This window comes from Piliocolobus tephrosceles, chromosome 20, assembly GCF_002776525.5.
Source record: "Piliocolobus tephrosceles isolate RC106 chromosome 20, ASM277652v3, whole genome shotgun sequence".
Classification (NCBI taxonomy): domain Eukaryota; kingdom Metazoa; phylum Chordata; class Mammalia; order Primates; family Cercopithecidae; genus Piliocolobus; species Piliocolobus tephrosceles.
Window position 1 is genome coordinate 19,436,590 of NC_045453.1, and position 19,241 is coordinate 19,455,830.

Genomic DNA, 19,241 nt, shown 5'->3' on the forward strand with positions numbered 1-19,241 from the left:
ATCTATCTATCTATCAATCATCTATCTATCTATCTATCTATCAATCAATCATCTAGCTCTTTATCTACCCAGATCGATCGATCGATCTATCTATCTATCTATCTATCTATCTATCTATCTATCTATCTATCTATCTATCTATCAATCATCTATCTATCATCTATCAATCTATCATCCTTCTATCTATCTATCATCTGTCTATCTATCTATCTATCTATCTATCTATCTAGAGATTTACATATCTAATGTTACCTACTACTGGCAGCTGTTACTTTGTTACATTCCTTGCCCTCTTTATGTTAGAAGGTTCATCCCAATGATCCATAAGCCACTTCAAGTCCACCATTTGGGGATAAAGGTAATGATTCCAGCTGCCACATATATACGGACCCCAAAGGGAAAGAAATTTGGAGCACATACAGTAGGCCCAGGGAAAGGACCCAACCTGGAAAGAAGCGAGAGAACCCAAGAGAAACCCTCTCTGCCAAGGCCAAGAAGAACATTGGCATGAGACCTCCACTTAGAAGGAGGAGGTTAAAGCAGGCAGGTGAAGGCTCAGGGGAACAAGCCCACCAGAAGACACATAGCTTGGGTGCAAATCTCAGCTCCACCACTTGGAAGCCACCAGCTTCAGGCTGACTTATTGGCTTTTTGGAGCCTCCCTGTCTCCATCTGTAATTTCAGATGCATATTAGGCCATCCTCAGAGAATGCCCAGGGAAGATCAAAAGGCAGGTGGACATGGCTGTGCTTTGACAGCCCCGCAATACGGGCATTTCTCCCCGAGCCTCCGGGGCAACTCTCCCTCATGGCCTCAGTGCCATACCACTCCTATCCGAGATAGCTACATGTGTTAAGCTCTTACTACACGCCAGGCACTGTTCTGCAATTCCCTTGTTAAACTCTACCCACTGCCCCAAGAGGCAGCAGCAACTACTGTTTATGGGTGGCTTGGTTTATTGTGGCTCAGAGAGCTCAAGTGACTTGTTCAAGGCCCTCTGCCTCAATGCAAACCATAGACAAGAAGAACAAAGCAACTACTGATTGAGGGCTTACTACACTTTAGGCACCAAGCCATGCTTTTTGGGGTGCATTAGCTCGCCTGTGTGTCCCAATGACCCTGTTTAGAAATGATAAAGCACACAGAGGTTCGGCAACTTCTCTGCCCATGTGGGTACATCTAGCAAGGGATAGAGCCACGATCCTACCATGGTGGTCTAGCCCAGGGCCCTGGTCCTGATCTTATGGGCCCTAGCCCCAGGGCTCAGCGATGAAGATGACGGTGAAGGGAGTGGCTGGCATTCACTGAGCACTTACTATGTGTGGGTGCTGATTAAAGCCCTTTGTAGTAATTGTGTCTTTAGCTCTTCCCAGGCTCTGGTAGGTTCTATTAGAGGAAATGAAAGGACAGGCACTCAACAAAAGGTGCTTGATAGGCATTTTCATATCCTCTCTGGGGGCTAATTCAGTCTTGAGGGTGAACAGAACTGATTTTCGTCCACTTTCCAGAGGGAGAGACTGAGGTGTGGAGGGTTAATCCAGCAGTGATGCAGACGGAAGTTGAGGCCACCCAAAAGTCTTGTCTCTGGTTGCCAACCGAGGCTCCCTCTTACCTTGTCCCATGCTCCCAAACACTCTAAGAAGGCAGCTAGGGGCCACCTGTGTCCATCTGGGGACAAGACTCAATGGGGGAAACAGAAAGGGCAGCAAACTTGCTCCAGGAGATGTCTGAGCCCCACCCCTCACCCCTCCCCTACAGTGGACTCTGTTAGACCCCTGGACTCATTAGCAGATGTTGTGACAAGTTCAAGTTCCTGGAGCCATTCATTAAAAGTGTTCCTGCAGTGGCTCACACCCTGTGGCTGCCCAGGCCTCACTAATCATTCACGAGACAGACAGGAGGGTGGTTGTGGGAGAGCTGCCCTGGATGCAGGAGTTCCTGGTGGCCTCACTCAGCCTGAGGAGGGTAGAACACATTGTTCTGAGAAAAGAAGCTGATTCACGGTGTGACCTTGGGCAGCTCCATCCTCTCTCTTTGCCTCATTCTTCCCAACTGTCCGGCTGGTTCTTTCATCTCCCAACATGGAGCAGGGTGGTGGGGTGCATCGAAAGCTCCCCTCAGGGCCCCTCTACCTCCCTTTTCCACTGTCATCCTCTCCCACACCTTTGCAGCTGGTGCTAATGGGAGGACTTTCTCCATGTGAAGTGAAACCCTTCCTGAAAGCACTGGGGTGGGACAAACCTTTAAATCCCATCTGGGTTCTTCAGTTTAGTTTTTGTGTGACCAGGGGACCAAGGATCAGTCTCCTAAAGAGGCTGTTATGAGGACCAAGGAAGGCCACTTGTTGTTTCTTGGACACTTGCCATGCTCCCACCCTTCTTTATGTTAGAAGGTTATTCCCAATGATCTGCAAATCACTTCGGGTCTGCCATTTGGAGATAAAGGTAATGATTCCAGGTACCACATATATATGGGCCCCAAAGGGAAAGGAATTTGGAGCACACATGGCAGGCCCAGGGAAAGGACCCAGCCTGATTAGATGAGAGAGAATCCAAGAGAAATCCTCTACCAAGGCTAAGAAGCACATCCGGGTCCATGCAAAGGGACCTTTGCACTTGCTGTTCCCTATGCCTGGAACGTTCTTCCTTTATAGAGGCTCAGGGCTTGCTCCTTCACCTTCTTCAGGTCTTTGCTCAGATGTCGCCTCCTTTTGATTTGTGTTCCAATGCTCCCTTTTCCAGGACACCTTCCGGACTCTACAACTGCACTACCTTCATCCCCAACTCCCACCCTACCCCGCTTTTGTTCTCCATAGCAGTTATCATCACGGGACCTACTGTCAGAGGCGTCTGAACCAGAGCGATTCCATCTTGAACAGGGGCTGGGGAAAATGAGGCTGAGACCTGCTGGGCTGCATTCCCAGGAGGTTAGGCAGCCTAAGTCACAGAATGAGATAGGAGGTCAGCAGGACTGGTTTCACAAGATACAGGTCACAAAGATCCAACTCATGACACAGGACACAGCAAAGAAGCCGGCCGAAACCAAGATGGCAAGGAAAGCGACCTCTAGTTGTCCTCACTGCTCATTATATGCTAATTCTAATGCATTAGCATGCTAAAAGACACTCCCACCAGTGCCATGACAGTTTATCAAAGCCATGGCAGCATCCAGAGGTTACCCTATATGGTCTAAAAAGGGGAGGAACCCTCAGTTCCAGGAACTTCCCACCCATTTCCCAGAAAACTCATGAATCACCCACCCCTTGTTTAGCAGATGATCGAAAATAACCACAAGTATGCTCAGTTGAGCAGCCCATGTCACTGCTCTGCCTGTGCAGTAGCCATTCGTTTTTTTTTTTTCGCTTCTCTAAGAAATTCACTTTACTCTGTGAACTCACCCCTAATTCTTACTTGCACAAGATCCAAGGACCCTCTCTTGGGGTCTGGATTGGGACCCCTTTCTGGTAACAATACTATAGATCTTATTTATCCCTCTCTAGAATGTCAGCTGCGTAGCTGAAAGGATTTGTGATGGTCTGGTTCACTGTGACTGTCTGCCATGTCCCCCTAGAATAGTAGCTGGTACCTAGCAGGTGCCCAGTTGAAATTTTTTGACTGATTGTATTAGTCACTTGTGGGTAGCACCTGGCACACAGGGAACACTGAGGAAATATCCCTTTTGATTCCATAATCATTCAGGACACAGGGATTAAGCACCTGTTGTGCAACAGGTACTGGGTGCATTGGTGGAGAAGATGGACAAGGTCCCTATTAATCTCTCACTATTTGGAGGTCACTTTTTTGGTTGACAAAGTGCCTGGTTTCCCTGGCTCCTCATCACAGCCCCATGAGGCTGGTGGGACCATGGGACAGATGAGAAAACCGAGGCTGGCAAGGGAAGTGCCTGGCTTTCACTTGCAGGGAAGTTCTTGGCCAAACTCGGCTCTGTCCTGGATCATCTGAGCCCACATTCTGTGCTCCCACTTGTCCTGGGCCCTGGGCTCTGCTCCACCCTTGACAATTTTTTTATTTTTATTTTTTTGAGACAGACTCTGTCACCCAGGCCGGAGTGCAGTGGTGTGATCTGGGCTCACTGCAACCCCTGCCTCCCGGGTTCAAGTGATTCTCCTGCCTCAGCCTCCTGAGTAGCTGGGATTACAGGTGCCCACCACCATGCCTGGCTAATTTTTGTATTTTTAGTAGAGATGGGGTTTCACCATGTTGGCCAGGATGGTCTCGATCTCCTGACCTCGTGATCGGCCCGCCTCGTCCTCCCAAAGTGCTAGGATTACAGGCGTGAGCCACCGCGCCCGGCCTGACATTTTCAATTCTCTTATGTTTACCATCATCCCAGCTCCACCTGGGTCCAGCTGGTCCTGCCCCAGGCATCCTGGGAGGGGGCGCAGTTGGGAAACCAGTGAGTGAAGGGGAAGCTGGTCCTGGGGGAAGCCATCCCTGCTGGAAAGGCCTGGCCTGTTTCCAAGCCCCTTTTGACAATGCGCCTCCACGCTCACAGTCCCTCACTTCTCAGGCATCTGGGAATTTGGGATTTTGGCCAAGAATAATAATGACAAGGGAACCCTCACTGAGATTTTTCTCTGAATAAGCATTATCTCAGTTAATCCCGCAGCCCCTAGGAGATGAGCTTTATTCCATTTTATAGGGGAGGAAATGGAGGCTCAGAGAACCCAGTAACCCACACAGTGAGTAAAAGGAGGATGTCAAGAGGATTCAAGAACAAACCTCATCCCCTATAATGCCCTTCCAGACCCCAGAGCCAAGAGCTCATTTGTAAGGCAAGTAACACCACTACCACTACTACTAACGATAGCAAACACTGACCCAGCACCTGTTCCAGGCCAGGTACACCCCTAAGTACTCTGGGCATATGAACCCATCATCACAACATTCCTATGAGGTAGGCCCGATCAGTATTCTCATTTTACAGAAGAGGAGACTGAGGCACAGAGAGCCTAAGTAACTTGCCCAAGGTCACACAGCCAGGAAGTGGGAGAGCAAAGCTGGAGTCCAGGAAGGCTGGTGCTAGGGTTCATGCTCTCATGGTGCTGTCCCTCCTCCTCCACCCCCAGGAGGTGATTCTGGGGACATACCACCCCAGGTGAGGCAGGCTCCTTCTCCAGGAAGGGGAAGCCAAGGTCTGGAGAAGTACAGGTTCCACAGCAAGAAAAAAGTCAAAAGCAGGAAGCAGTTGATGTGTGGTTTAGTGGGGGTGAGAATGTCCTCAGAACAGGCCTTAGTCTCCCCTATCAACCCCAATGAAAGGTGAGAGCCAGGCCTTGGCAGGGCTCCCCAGGCCTGGACGTCCCATGATTCTGATCCCAGACACTGGCAGAGCAGGACTGGCTGCCCAGTGAGCTGCCCACACTTGCGGTGGGGCACTCTGCAGTGTAAAATGCCCAACTCAGGCACCATGAGAAGTTTTGCTGACTGGTTCCAGCCCTTTCCGGAGAAGTCTGAGTGGGGCTGCAGGCTGGGGCAGGGATTGGTTAATAAGAGGAGCTGCAAGAATGTTCCTTTGCTCTGCCCCTCACCCCTAAGCCCCCAGAGCCAGCGCTTTCAGCTTGTCGAGAGAGAAAGGTGCGGGAGGCATGGTAAAACGCAGGGCAGAAGCGGGGCTGTGGGTGGCGGCAAACAAGGGCCTCTTTTGTTATTTCCCTAGCAAGGGAAAGGCGGCTGTCCTGACTGCTGCGGACAGAGGAGCCGTCAGCTCCGTCCAGTGAAGCCTGGAGCTGGCCTCTGAGAGGCCCTGAGGGCAGGAGTGCCTTTCTCCTGCCTGGAACGCCCTCCATTTCCAAATCCTCTCCTTCCTGCCAGGCCCTCTGCTTCCAGGCTGTGTGCTCATAGGCTAGCATGCCTCTCTTTAGGCCTCAGTTTCCTCATCAGCAAAATGGAACTCTGGACCATGCCTGCCTCCGCATGTCAGACAGATCAAAGGAATGAATGCATTTGGGGCAGGGGTTCTCAGCCGTGGCACCGCTGACATTTGGGGTCTGAGGATTCTCTGTGGGCGGCTGTCCTGTGCATGGAAGGGTGTTTAGCAGCATCCCTGGCTTCTACCCATCAGCTGCCAGTAGCACCCTACTCCCACTGTGAGAATCAAAATTGCTTCCAGACATTGCCACACGTCTCCTGGGAGCAAATTAGCTGAAAGACTCACTGATTTAAAGCATATCCTCTAAGGACTGAGACACAGTAGGTGCTTTGAACCTGAAGCTAGCCAACTTATTTTTTTTTTAGCTCTTTACAAGCATCGTCTATTATTATTATACCCATTTTACAGATGAAGAAACTGAGGCACAAAGAGGTTAGGTAACTGGTCCAAGGTCACACAGTTGGTTAAAAAGCCAGGATTGGGGCCAGGGGTGGTGGCTCACGCCTGTAATCCTAGCACTTCGGGATGTCAAGTGGGGGGCGGATCACCTGAGGTCAAGAGTATGAGACCAGCCTGGCCAACATGGTGAAACCCCGTCTCTACTAAAAATACAAAAATTAGCCTGGCGTGGTGGTGGGTGCCTGTAATCCCACCTACTTGGGAGGCTGAGGCAGGAGAATTGCTTGAACCCGGGAGGCGGAGGTTGCAGTGAACTGCACTCCAGCCTGGGCAACAGAGCGAGAGTGTGTCTCAAAAAAAAAAAAAAGCCAGGGTTGGAACCAAGCAACCGAACCCAAGCTCCTACCCACCACTGCGTGATCACTTGTGTTAGTTCTTGTCTCCATAAACTCCAAGCTTCAGAAAGCCCCTGAGACTTCTAAACTTTCACTCCAGTGTCTGGATGACGTCACCGTCCTCTGGGAAGCCTGTCTTGATGTCCCACCTTCCCCGTCCAGCACAACTGCTCCCTTCCCTGCTGGCCTCCACTGAACCACAAAGGAGTGTGGGTTTTCAACAAGGCAGACCTAGGCTCAAGCGCCAACCTGACTACTCTGTCAATGGCTATGAGATGCTGGGCAAATGGCTTAATCTTTCTGAGCCTCAACCTCCTCATCTGTAAAATGGGTCCATCACCCCTGGGTCATACTGCGTGGCTGAGAACACAGACCCTGGAGCCAGAATGGTGAGGTCTGAATCGTACCTCAGCCACTTCCCAGTAACGGAAACAGTTCCGTCACTTGCCCGAATTCCCACAGTTTCTCTTATGTTTACCATCATCCTAGCTCCACCTGGGTCCTCAGTTTCTTCATCTGCAAATGTGGATAATAACAGTAACAGCCCACAGAGCCACAATGAACATAAAAAAGCTCACCAGCATATCATGAATGCTTAGAACCATGCCTGGCACTCAGTAGATGCTAGAGAGGTGCTGGCTGTGGCTCTTTTGAAGTCTCCTCCGGGGACAGAGGAGAGTGCAAGAATAAGGCATGTGATGTGGCCCAGGACATCAACAAAGCTGAGGTCACATCCTACAACCTCCCAGGTATCGGCACTTTCCTGTAGGGGAGCTGAGTACAGTGGAAATCAAAGTCCTCTGTCGGCGAAGAGGGCTGGTAAGGTCCCGCAGGAGAGTAGAGCTAAAAGGGTAGGGAAGGGACTTCACCAGGCTGACCGGCAAGGTAGGGGCTTCCCGGCCTCCCCGGCTCTGCTCCAATGTCTTTTTCTAGCTGGGGCTGACTGTTGTGTTCTGCCTATGGGTGCTCCACCAGCACCACAGGCACCTTCCCATGGCTGTCCCTCATCATATGAGTTCCAAGGACAAGCAGACACAGCAGAGAGCTTGGACTCTCTGCAGATAATAGCAACAGCAGCAATCCTTTATTAAGCACCTACTATGTGTCAGCACCTTTGCGTCTTCCCAGCAGGTGAGTATCATTATGCCCACTTTGCAGATGAAGAAATTGAGGCTCAGGGGAGGGAAATGACTTGCCAGGAAGTGGTGTGACCTCATGTGGCTCTTCCAAAGTCTCCAGTGCATCTCAGCTGAAGACAGCAGTTTGGACACACGTGTCTGACTTGTTCTAGGCCGTGGCCAGGTCTGCCCCTAGCTAGGGTGCTGACTTCATGTCTTCAAGGTCTGACGGTGTCAGAGAATTCTGCTCATCAGTCCAGAGGGCACTGTCCTGTTGAGTTGGGTCAGGAAACACGATCTTGCTCTCTGCTGCATCACTGGAAGTCACGCCAGCCTGTTTACACAACTGGCAGGAGCTCCGGGAAAGTGGAAAGTTGGCTGGACCTCAGAGGAATTGTTGTGGGATCAGCGGGTCTATGTGCCCACTTGAGGGATGGGGCAATGGGTCAAACCATGTAGGGAGAGCATGGAGGGACACAGATGAGGGATCTTGGTCCACTAGGCTTGGAGAGGTTAGCAAAGTCTCTCTAGTCCCCTTCTGGGCCTCAGTCTTCCCAGCTCAAAATAGAAAGGGCTGGAAACCCTGATTCCTGCTCGAATGTTACGCAAACTGGGAGGTAGTCTGGGGTTTTAGACCCTGTACAGGTTCTGATTTCAGAACCTGTGTTCAAATCCAAATTCATGGAATGAATACTTTTTTACTGAGCACCTACTATATGTCAGGCACTACTCAGGGTACAGGGCTGCTGTAGAGCACACCATAGACATAAACCTGCTCTGAGGTCACTCACAGTCAAGGGGGAGAGGAAGTCACTAGACAAAGATATGATCGTTTCAGACCAGGATGAATGCCATGAAGGAAACAAAACAGCAAGCTGTTTTAAAGAGCAATTTGTAGGATGAAGAGGGCAGGTGTGCTTGAGAAGCAGGAATCAAGGAGGACTCCTAGGAGGAGGTATCATTGCAGCCGAGACCTAAATGACAGAAGCACCCAGCTGTGGAAGATCTGGGGCAAGAGTGGTCCAGGGAAGCAAGTGCAAAGGGCCTGAGGCAGGAGCGAGCCTGGCAGCTTTGAAGAACCAAAAGAAGGCCCCTGAGGCTGGGGCACAGTGAGAAAAGAGAAGGGCATGGGAAGCTGTAAAATCATGTTTTCTAATTTCTGTATTTGAGGCTCTGAGACCCCGGAGGGACTGCCCCGTCCCAGGGCTAGCACATTCCTAGAAATAATGAACTACTAGCCTGCAAGCGTTCCTTCATATGCGAAACAACCAATCCAGACCCCGTACTCCCTACCACCTCTTTTTGAGGGCTCTTACATGAATCCACCTGCCGTAATCACCCCAGAGCCAGGTACAAGACAACTAGGGGAAGCCCCTATGCCCCAGAGCCACTGAAATGATTCAAACTAACTAGCCAATCCTAAACCTGCCCACCCTGCCTTGCCCGAACATATGGCCCACAGTAAAGGCTCATGCCCACGTTTCCTCTTATTCCCCTGCCTCCCGACAGATGCTGCTGCTTCCCTGTGTGGCCCTGTGTGGCCTGATATGCCTCCTGCTTCTAGGGCCATGTGAGTAGAAAACCTTTAATGATGCTGATTCCTGTGTCTGTGTGTTTATCATACCTGATTAAAACAAATTTCGTTACCATTAAAACAGACACAAGGGGACAGGTGGGCAGCAGCTGGGTGACACAGGGCCCTGGGGCCACAGCTGTGAGCATGGGTGTCATTTTAAATTCTACTCGCCAGCTGGGGACCTTGGGGTACAACACTGCACTGTGCTGACCCTTGGTTGCCTCCTCATAGGCCTCCCTTGTCTGGATGTTCTAAGCATTGGCTGCAATGTATGTGAAGTACTCAGCACAACACCTGGCGCTTAGTAGGTTCTCAGTCTATGGTTGCTTTTGCCAGTTTCTGCCCTCCTGGGTCGCTGTGCACTGGAAGTCTGCATCTAAAGAGTTGGGAAGATGAACTCCTTGCCCTCAGGACTCTTCCTGCTCCTGGCCTCTTGCTCTTCCCATTATCCAGGAGCACCCTTCTTTCCTCTCTTCATCTCACCACGTCCAGTCCAAGTGCAAAGCCAGTCAGAGACAAGAAGCCTTCCCAGCTAGCCAGCCTGACCCCAGAGCTTTATGGTGAGTCGCAGCCTGTCCCTGTCCCTGGATTAAGGAGCAGTAAGAAAGCCAGAGTGGTGGGAGCAGAGGGCGTGAGAGGTGGAGTGGGGTTGGAAGATGGGATCAGCAAGGAAATGGGGACCAGAGCGCCTAATAAACACACACGCCTAATAAGCATGAGTTGTCCTTAACCTTTTTGAGAGCTAGCTATGATCTGAATAGAAATAAGTGAGCTTGACCTCCGACCCCCCTCATTTGTCATCTAGAAGTTAGCCATCAGAGATTAAATGAAATGTCTTTAGCATAAAACATTGATGAGACCAGACACAGTTGTTCGTGTCTGTAATCCCAGAATTTTAGGAGGCTGAGAGGGGTAGATAGCTTGAGCCCAGGAGTTTGAGACCAGTTGAATGGCATCACTCCATCTCTACAAAAAATACAAAAATGAGCCAGGCATGGTGATGTGTGCATGTAGTCCCAGCCACTTGGGAGGCTGATGTGAGAGGATCACTTGAGCCCAGGAGGCAGAAGCTGCAGTGAGCCGGGATCACGCCACTGCACGCCAGCCTGGGCGACAGAGAAAAACCCTGTTTCAACAATAATTAATTAATTAATTAAAATAAAAACATTGATGACCAATGCCTGAGACAAGGTACTCCCTGGAGAAGGGGATGGAAGTGCTCATTCCTGCCCCACCCCTCACTGAAGCCTTTGGAAAATTAACTTCCTTTTCTGGGCCTCAGTTTCCCTTTTGTGGTGGTTAAACTAAGAATGCTCACCTGCTCTGAAATGTTACGATGGCAACTGTAACAATAATAGCTGACAGTTACTGAGTGCTAGCTACAAGCCAGCACTCCACTAAGTGCCTGAAACATATGAACCCATTTCCTCCCCACACTATGAGGTTGAAAAATGATCAGACCCAATCTCCAGATGAGAAAACTGAGGCACGGGACTGACAATTTCAACATAGTCCTTCGCACCAAATGCTACCAGCATCTCCATTTTTTTTCCAAATCAGTTTCAAAGGTCCCACCCAGAAAAGCATGTGTAAAGGTTAAATTGCCAAAAAATAAAATAAAATTTACATGTCCTCTGAGACACATGTTTTGCATCTATGAACTTATGTATTCATTGTAAAATCCTGTGAGGAAAAGACTGTGGACATTTCCATCTGTCAGCTGGGAAACTGGGTTCAGAGAGGTGAAGACACTCTTCCTGCATCACACAGCTCATCAGGGCAGAGGCCAGGGATGAATTCATATCCAAATGAACCAAAAGCCTGGAACCTTTTTGACGAAGCCAGGCTCTCTCCTGAACACCAGGGTTTGCACCCCAGGAATACGGGGCCCACATGATGGGACACATCTGGGAATTATAGGCAATATATGTATCAAAATTGAGAGGCAGACAAGGGGCTAAACTTCCCAACCGCTCCTAGGAGAACCAGTCTGGTGGGGTGGTTTTGCCATGTATTCATCTTTTCTTGCTGCTCTAACAAATGACCCCAAATGGAGTGGCTTAAGAAACACAAATGTATTCTTTTAGAGTTTTGGAGGCCAGAATTCTGAAATCATTTTCACTAGGCTAAAGTCAAGGTGTCAGCCAGGCTGGTTCCTCCTGGAAGCGCCAGGAGAGAGAATCCATTCCTTGCCTGTTCCAGCTTCTGGAGACCACCTGCATTCCTTAGCTCACAGCCCCACATCACATTGCTTTTTCTCCCTCTGCTTCCATCATGCTATTACCTTCTGACTTCAAATTCTCCTGCCTGCCTCTCAGAAAGCCCCTTGTGGATTACATCAGGTCCACCTGGATACTGCACGATAATCTCCCTGTTTCAAGATCCTTTACCCAATAATCTCCCTGTTTCAAGATCCTTCACCTAATCACATCTGCAAAGCCCCTTTTTTCCATAGAAAGTAACATTCACTGGTTCAGGGGATTCGGACACCGACATCTTTGGTGGGTCACTGTTCAGCCAGCCACGTGCCACAGACTTCCTTTACTTAACTTGCCACCAAGCTTCATGGTGGCAAGAAGGCCATCTGTGTACAGATGAGGAAACTGAGGAGCTGGGGGTGTGAGTCAACTTCAGCATCCCCAGACAAGGCACATTTCCAGGCTATGGGTCCAATATTTCTTGAAGCATAAAAAGCCAACTCCAGAAGACTTTGGGTGGAACACTGAGGTTACCTCCCTTCTAATTCTTCTTTCCCTCTCATTATTTCCAAAGCAAAGTCTCAGTTTGGTACTAATTTGTCTTTAATGCCTCACTTGATGATATTCCTCCCTTTGCAACAAAGGGAGGGCAGGTCACAGGTCCACAGCTTCAACCAGGCAGTATGTACCCAGTATTAATCAGCATTAAATATTTACCTATTTATTCTTAGTTTTCTTCTCCTAATCATCCATGATGATCCTGGTTTTCCATATCTGATACCCACATAAAATCTTTTTTGTTTTCTTTTTTTTTTTGAGATGGAGTCTCGCTCTGTCGCCCAAACTGGAGTGCAGTGACCGGATCTCAGCTCACTGCAAGCTCCGCCTTTCGGGTTCACGCCATTCTCCTGCCTCAGCCTCCCCAGTAGCTGGGACTATAGGCGCCCACCACCTTGCCCGGCTAGTTTTTTTGTATTTTTTAGTAGAGATGGGGTTTCACCGGGTTAGCCAGGATGGTCTTGATCTCCTGACCTCGTGATCTGCCTGTCTCAGCCTCCCAAAGTGCTGGGATTACAGGCTTGAGCTACCGCGCCCGGCCCGCATAAAATCTTTTAAAGTCATTGCATTTAAGTGTTTTTTTTAAAGGTGAGGGCAGTAAGACATTAATGTAAAAAGAATAAATAACAGGAATGTAATTAAGTAAATAATATTGAGTGGTGAGGGACTCTGGCAAAAATTATGTGAGTGGGTATTTGGATGATGGAAAGCGAACCAGACTCACTCCATTCTGGGGTGCCTGTGGGAAAACTCCCTGTCTGAGCTCCCTGAGGCTCAAATGAGATGACAGAAGTTAAAAGCAGCAGGCAGTGTCTGGCCGGAGAAGGTGCGCAATCCGCACAGCTGGACTTACAGTTTTTTTCTGGAAAACCTCTACTGGGGAAAACTCAAGGGCCTCTCTGAACCCTGGCCACCCTCACTTCCAAAATCCAGGACCAAGAGAGAAGGAGGAGGAGTGACCGAAGTAGTGTTTAGTAGCTGCGTGACCTTGGGAATTTAACCTTTCTGTGCCTCACTTTCCTCATCTCTAAAAATGGGGATAATTATTGTTTGACTCACTTACTCCTACATCTGATGTGAAGAGTAAGTGAGTTGAAATTTGAGACGCATGTAAAACAGCATTTGGTAAATGTGAGGAAAATGTGTGGCTATTGCTCTAATTATAAACTCCCACTATACGCTGGGCACTGCTCTGGACACCTCCTGTATCTCCCCCCAATTCTCGTAACAGAATGAGAGGGTGTGAGTCCTCTCCACTTCGCAAATGAGACTCAGGCTCAGAAATTCAAGGTCTCCAGCCCAGGTCCCCCTCTTTCATGGTTTCAGAGCCATGACACAAATCCAGGTCTTCTCAACTCTAACGTCCATGTTCCCTCCATCATTTAACTTATCTGAGCCTCAATTTCATCATCTGCAAAATGGGAGAACTGAAACATATTTTCAGCATTACATAAAAAACTAAGAATTTATAGTACAGGCACAATGTATTAACTCCTTGAGGCCAGAAAATAACTGAGAAGGAATATAACATTATGGCTCTGTTATAAATGAAGAAACTAAGGCCAGAAATATAAAATGACTTGCCCAGCAAGTATGTGGAATGCGAATGCAGTTCTGATTCCAAAGCCTTAAAACTGGGAATGAAAGGACCATCTTCCTGGTCATCTACCTGCCCACAAATTAGGCAAACGCAAGAAACGGGGCCTCTGGCCTTACAGGTGTACTACCATCCCCCCAAAAGATCCCTACCCTGGCGAATCTGTTGTTGGCCAACGTGACACCTTTGTGCAAATTAGAATAAAAGGCCCTTCCTCAGGTGGAACCAAGCTTTGCACAAGGGTGCACAGCTTGGCATGTGGAATGCAGGTGAGTTCAGCCTCACTTACCTCCTCAAGCACCTTGTGCAGTGCACAACATGTACAACACTCTGTAGCAGCCTTGCCAAGAACATCCTTAAACTCTTCCTTCTCAGAGCATCTTTAGAATCACCTGTGAGTCCCCAGTGTTAAGAACTCCTCCTGGACAGGTGGTCAGTATCATTTAATTTGCTCTCAGGGGGCATAAGGCAAGAAAGGGGGCAAGGCTTTTCTGCAAACGTGGGGCTAGAGCTTATTTGCAAGCCTATTTTATTAATAACAGTCCCATCTGTGTCCGCTAGCTAAGATCGCTCCCCAAACCTCTAACTCCCAGGATGGCCATTCTTGGAAAACGCTGATGTAGTCCCTGGGGTAGCATCCCAACTTCCTGAGCCCCCAGCACTCTTCATAGCAAGAGCTAGGATCCCCAGTGGTGCTGGAAGTGGCAGCCATGCATTCCAGAGCTCATCCCACTCCTTTTCACCCCTGCTGACAGCATTTCTGAGCCAGAGGACATAATGTAAGAATTGTTCCCTTTCAGCGCTGCTCTGCAGATTGACTCCAGCCTTCCCGAAGACAAGCTCACCAGTCACCAGGGCAGGTGCATGAGGACCAACCCTCTCGACCACACAGACTCCTAGAACAGCAAAGCAGCAGTGGATAGGAGACGTCATCAAGCTGGAAACCCAGGCCCCAAAGAGGGGTTGTCTCCTACTCCACACTGCCTGGTAAGTGACAAATGACCAAGCACCTCCAATATCTTTCCTGATCTGATATCTGCAATTTTGCAATTTGTTAGTAACCCATGTGTACAATACAACCTGCATTCGTGGCGCCAGAATATCCATGTGGAAGAGGCTAAGAAGTGGCAATCTGATGTTGGAGTGGACGCTGAGGATGCCTGTCTTGAATTGCCCAGCAAGCATGTTTTGAAGTTAGTCCACCAGCCTCTGTCTGGGGAGGCTCTCACACGGAGTGACTGGTTAAGATGACCAGAATTGTCTTGAAGCTCCGTGTGCATAGCAAATCTACTGTGCTTGCTTTAACCCATTTCCCGTTTTGCCCCGAGAATACTGCACTGGCAGTGAGCTGCACATTTTTTTTTTTTTCTAAATGGGAAATGGGTTAAATATATGTCCCAGATCAATAAAGACAGTGGTGTTTTCTAAGGATACTTTTTATTCACATTGTATATTAGATTGAGAAACACGTCTATTCTTAATGTCAGAGAATCTAATAATGATAGTCATATAAATATTGTTATATGGGAGAGGGGGCTTCAGGCATGCCAATAGAGATTTTGAGGGAGGCTAAGGTCCTCCAAAGGGCCAGACCTGCCTCCTGGGAGGAGGCCCTGGTTCATCAACCACTTAAAGAGGCAGTGACATCTAGAGCCATATAAAGGGTCCCCACAAGGGAACTGTAGGGAACAAAGGAGTGGTTTGTATTGAATTATCACTAGGAAGAGCATGTAAGGCACAGCAGTTAGAAAGAAGTACAGACTCTTGCTTGTAATCCCAGCGCTTTAGGAGGCCGAGGCTGGTGGATCGCTTGAGTCTAGGAGTTTGAGACCAGCCTGGGTGACATAGTGAAACCCCATCTCTACTAAAAATATAAAAATTAGCCAGGTGTGGTGGCAGGAGCTGGTAGTCCCAGCCTTCTAGGAGGCTGAGACAGGAGGATGGCTTAAGCCTGGGAGGTGGAGATTGCAGTGAGCCGAGATTGTGTCACTGCACTCCAGCCTGGGTGACAGAGCAAGACCCTATCTCACACACACACACACACACACACACACACACACACACACACAAAGTACAGACTCAACATTCTGGTTTTGTAGCAGCTATGTGCCCTTAGGCAAGTCACCTAACCCTGCTGAGCTTCCATTTCTTCATCTGTCAAATAGGGATGCAAATAACAGCTACCTCTCTGGTTGTTGTGGGCCTTACATGGGACAAGCCTGACAAGCTCCTAGCATGGCCCCTAGCACATTGTAAGAGCTAAGCATTCAATAAAACACTTTCCTCATCAGGCTTAGCACCATCATGGGGGGTTACATCCCAGGGGCTCTCCCTGTTATCTCTCCCTGCCTTCCATTCAATTGTGCATGTTGGGGTTCAGACAGAAAGAGGATACTTTGTGAAGCTTAAGCTTCAGAGCCTCTCCCAAGCCTTGTGCCGAATCTCATATTTGTAAATCTGTATTCATTTTCTTAAAGAGACCCCCTCAAGTCTATGCTCCAGGCCCCAAAACCCTTGGATCTGCTCCTGGGTTCATGCTCTTGCTAGAGAACAGAGCAGAGAGAAGCTATCGTGACCCCTGCTGAGAATAGAGACCCCGTGTTTTGTCTCTTTTTGCCGGAGAGCTCTGCCTAGGGCCTTGCAGACAGCAACCAGTCAAGGCTCAGCCACCTACACTTCCACCAAAGATGTTTCACAAAGCCTTACTCGACCTCTCCCATCAATCCCAGAAGCTAGCGGTGTAATTGCTCCAGTTTACGGGGAAGCAAAACCCAAAGAGGAAAGGAGATTGGTCCAGGATGTTAAGATCCACAGGTCAGAAAGTGGCCTGGGGTAGGCTGGTTTTTGAAAAGGTGACCTCATCTTTATTCCATCATTTATTGTGTTTTTCTCTTTCATGTTGAGCAAGTCGAATAGCTTAGATAATTCCACACTATTGAACTTGCTCTGTGTTAGCCCTGGGTCTCCTTGGAACCACCTGGTGTCACTTTCTTACTGCATGTGCCCACGGAGGGCTCCTTCTTCCAGGAGAACCTCCCTGGTCTCAGCTGATCGGTGCTGGGTAATGCACCCTAAATTACACCTCCTCTTTACTTTTATTTTTGTGAACATTTAATATCTCACTGAGAGACGGTGAAGCAACTTCTTGGAGGTAGAAGCCTTATCTTATAAGCCTAGTGCCCTCTCATGATGCCCTGGCTGGGGTGGGCACAGGTGAAGGACCCAAAAGGGACCTGTGGTACCATCTCCTTCCAGCCCCTACTAGTGTTGATTTCAGTTATGACTCCTGAACTCCACCTGCGGTCTTTGATCTTATAGGTGTTACTTCCTCAGGGAGACTGAAAACAGCTAGGGTTCTGGATTCCAACAAGCCAGGGACTGAATACCGACACAGTCAGTTGCTGTGTGACTCTGAGCAAGTCACTTTCTCTCTCTGAGCCTTGGTTTTCTCCTCTGGAAAACGGGTCAAATAATCTTTCCCCTCTGAGAGGCATTGAAATGATTAAATAAAGTTATAAGCAAAAAGCAAATCCTCAACCCTAGTAAGCACTCATGAATCTTACCGTCCTCATCATATAAGGACCTGGTGCAGAAAAAGACCAGCCACTGCTTATTAGACATTTATTCTGTACCAGGTTTAGTTACAAGAGATTTACATATATTGCCCTATTGGTGGGCATTACCATTTCTCCCATTTTTACACATGAGTAAACTGAAGTTCAGAGAGGTTAAGTGACTTGCCCCAGGTCAAACAGCGTGGCACACAGTAAGTGTTCACTGTGACTGTCAAGTGAAATGTGAAACACAGCATCAAGCACAGAATTAGACCTCAGGAAAGAAAGAATTCTGTTAGGCACAGTGGCTCACACCTGTAATCCCAGCATATGGGAGACCAAGGTGGGAGAATGTCTTGATTCCAGGAGACCGAGACCAGCCTGGACAACATAGCGAGACCCTATCTCTATTTAAAAAAAAAAAAATTAGCTGGGCATGCACCTGTAGTTCTAGCTACTAGGGAGGCTGCGGAAGGAGGATCGCTTGAGTCCAGAAGTTGGAGGCTGCAGTGAGCTATGATCACACCACTGCACTCCAGCCTGGGTGACAGGCGAGAACCTGTCTCTGAAACGAAACGAAATTATTCCCAAGTGAGATCCAGAAGGCAGAGTGGGACTCAAGCTCTAAGGAGCAGCTGGGAAGAGGGAAGAGGCGTTAGGAGCGTTCACAGCGGTCCGCGGCAGGTGCAAGGGAGGGAGGGCGAGGGGGTCTGCTAGAGCCTGTCTACACTGGGACCTCAGCGGTCTCCCAACTTGGAGGCTTGGGAGAAGATCCCGCCTGTGGCGGACCGGGGGCGCACAGGCGGAGGAGGCGTTACCTTGGGCGGGAGGGCGAAGACCACCGGCAGCAGCGCGAGCGGCGTGAACAGCAGCACCAGCAGCCGCCGCGCGCTCCACACCTTCTTGGCCGCTGCCGCTAGCGCCGCCATCAGCGCGATCTCCGCGCGGAGCGGGCCGGCCCGGGACTGCCCCGCCTGGCCCCGGCGCCGGCTTAAAGCCTGGGGGAGGGTCGGGGAGGGGACTGCGCTGGGGAACCCGCCCTCTCCCTGCTCCTCCTGGAAGAAAAGGGTGGTGCCTGCGCCCCTGGGACGGGGTGAAAGAGGCCTGGGAATGTTGGAGAAAGGTAGGCACGAGAACTAGCAACCGGGACCCTAGCCGCAGGGCAGCGTGGCCTTGGATCTCAGCCTCTCGGCTTCCCAGCAATGTGGCCTGAGGCAGCTGGCTTATCCTCGCCTCGCCTCTGTTTACTCGCTTGTGAGATGGCTGAGGATAACAAGGCGAGGATTAAGGTGCGTACTCCTTTTACCTGGGTTCAAATCCTGGCACTGCCACCTACTAACTGCGTGGCCTTGAACAACAGCCTCAGCCTGAAAGTGGAGTGGTGATAATAACAGTCTACACCATGGAATACTATGCAGCCACCAAAAAGAAGGACATCATGTTATTTTGCAGGAACATGGATGAAGCTGGAGGCCATTATCCTTAGCAAACTAACACAGGAACAGAAAACCAAATGCCTCATGTTTTCACTCATAAGGGGGAGCTAAATGATGAGAACACATGGACACATAGAGGGGAGCAACTGACACTGAAGCCTTTCGGAGGCTGGAGGGTGGGAGAAGACAGAGGATCAGGAAAAATAACTAATGGGCACTAGGCTTAATACCTGGCTGATGAAATAATCTGTACAACAAATCCCCACGACACAAGTTTACCTATACAACAAACCTGCGCCTGTACCCCTGAACTTAAAATAAAAGTTAAATTTTAAAAAATAGTCTACACCAGACAAGAAGGTTGTTAGGAAGTTTAAATAAAAGTTAAATTTTAAAAAATAGTCTACACCAGACAAGAAGGTTGTTAGGAAGTTTAAATGAGATAACACAGGTAATGTGATGAGTGCAGTGTCTGGCAGAGCATGTGCTCAATGGGAGTTACTGCTGTTGATGAGTTA

At 49.2% G+C, this 19,241-nt stretch overlaps 1 protein-coding gene across 2 annotated transcripts in view; it reads right to left on the reverse strand.

Moving 5' to 3' along the window:
* SLC13A3 (solute carrier family 13 member 3) overlaps positions 1–18,254 on the reverse strand; it is a 90,692-nt gene extending 72,438 nt beyond the window's left edge. The window contains exon 1 of one of the 2 annotated variants that reach the window (XM_023197058.3): positions 18,106–18,248. In XM_023197058.3, the coding sequence (XP_023052826.2) occupies positions 18,106–18,216 (111 nt within the window). In that variant the 5' untranslated portion in view covers positions 18,217–18,248. Of the gene's footprint in view, positions 1–18,105 lie in introns of both variants that reach the window. The other variant, XM_023197056.2, reaches the window with a different exon arrangement.
* Positions 18,255–19,241: the final 987 nt, after the last annotated feature.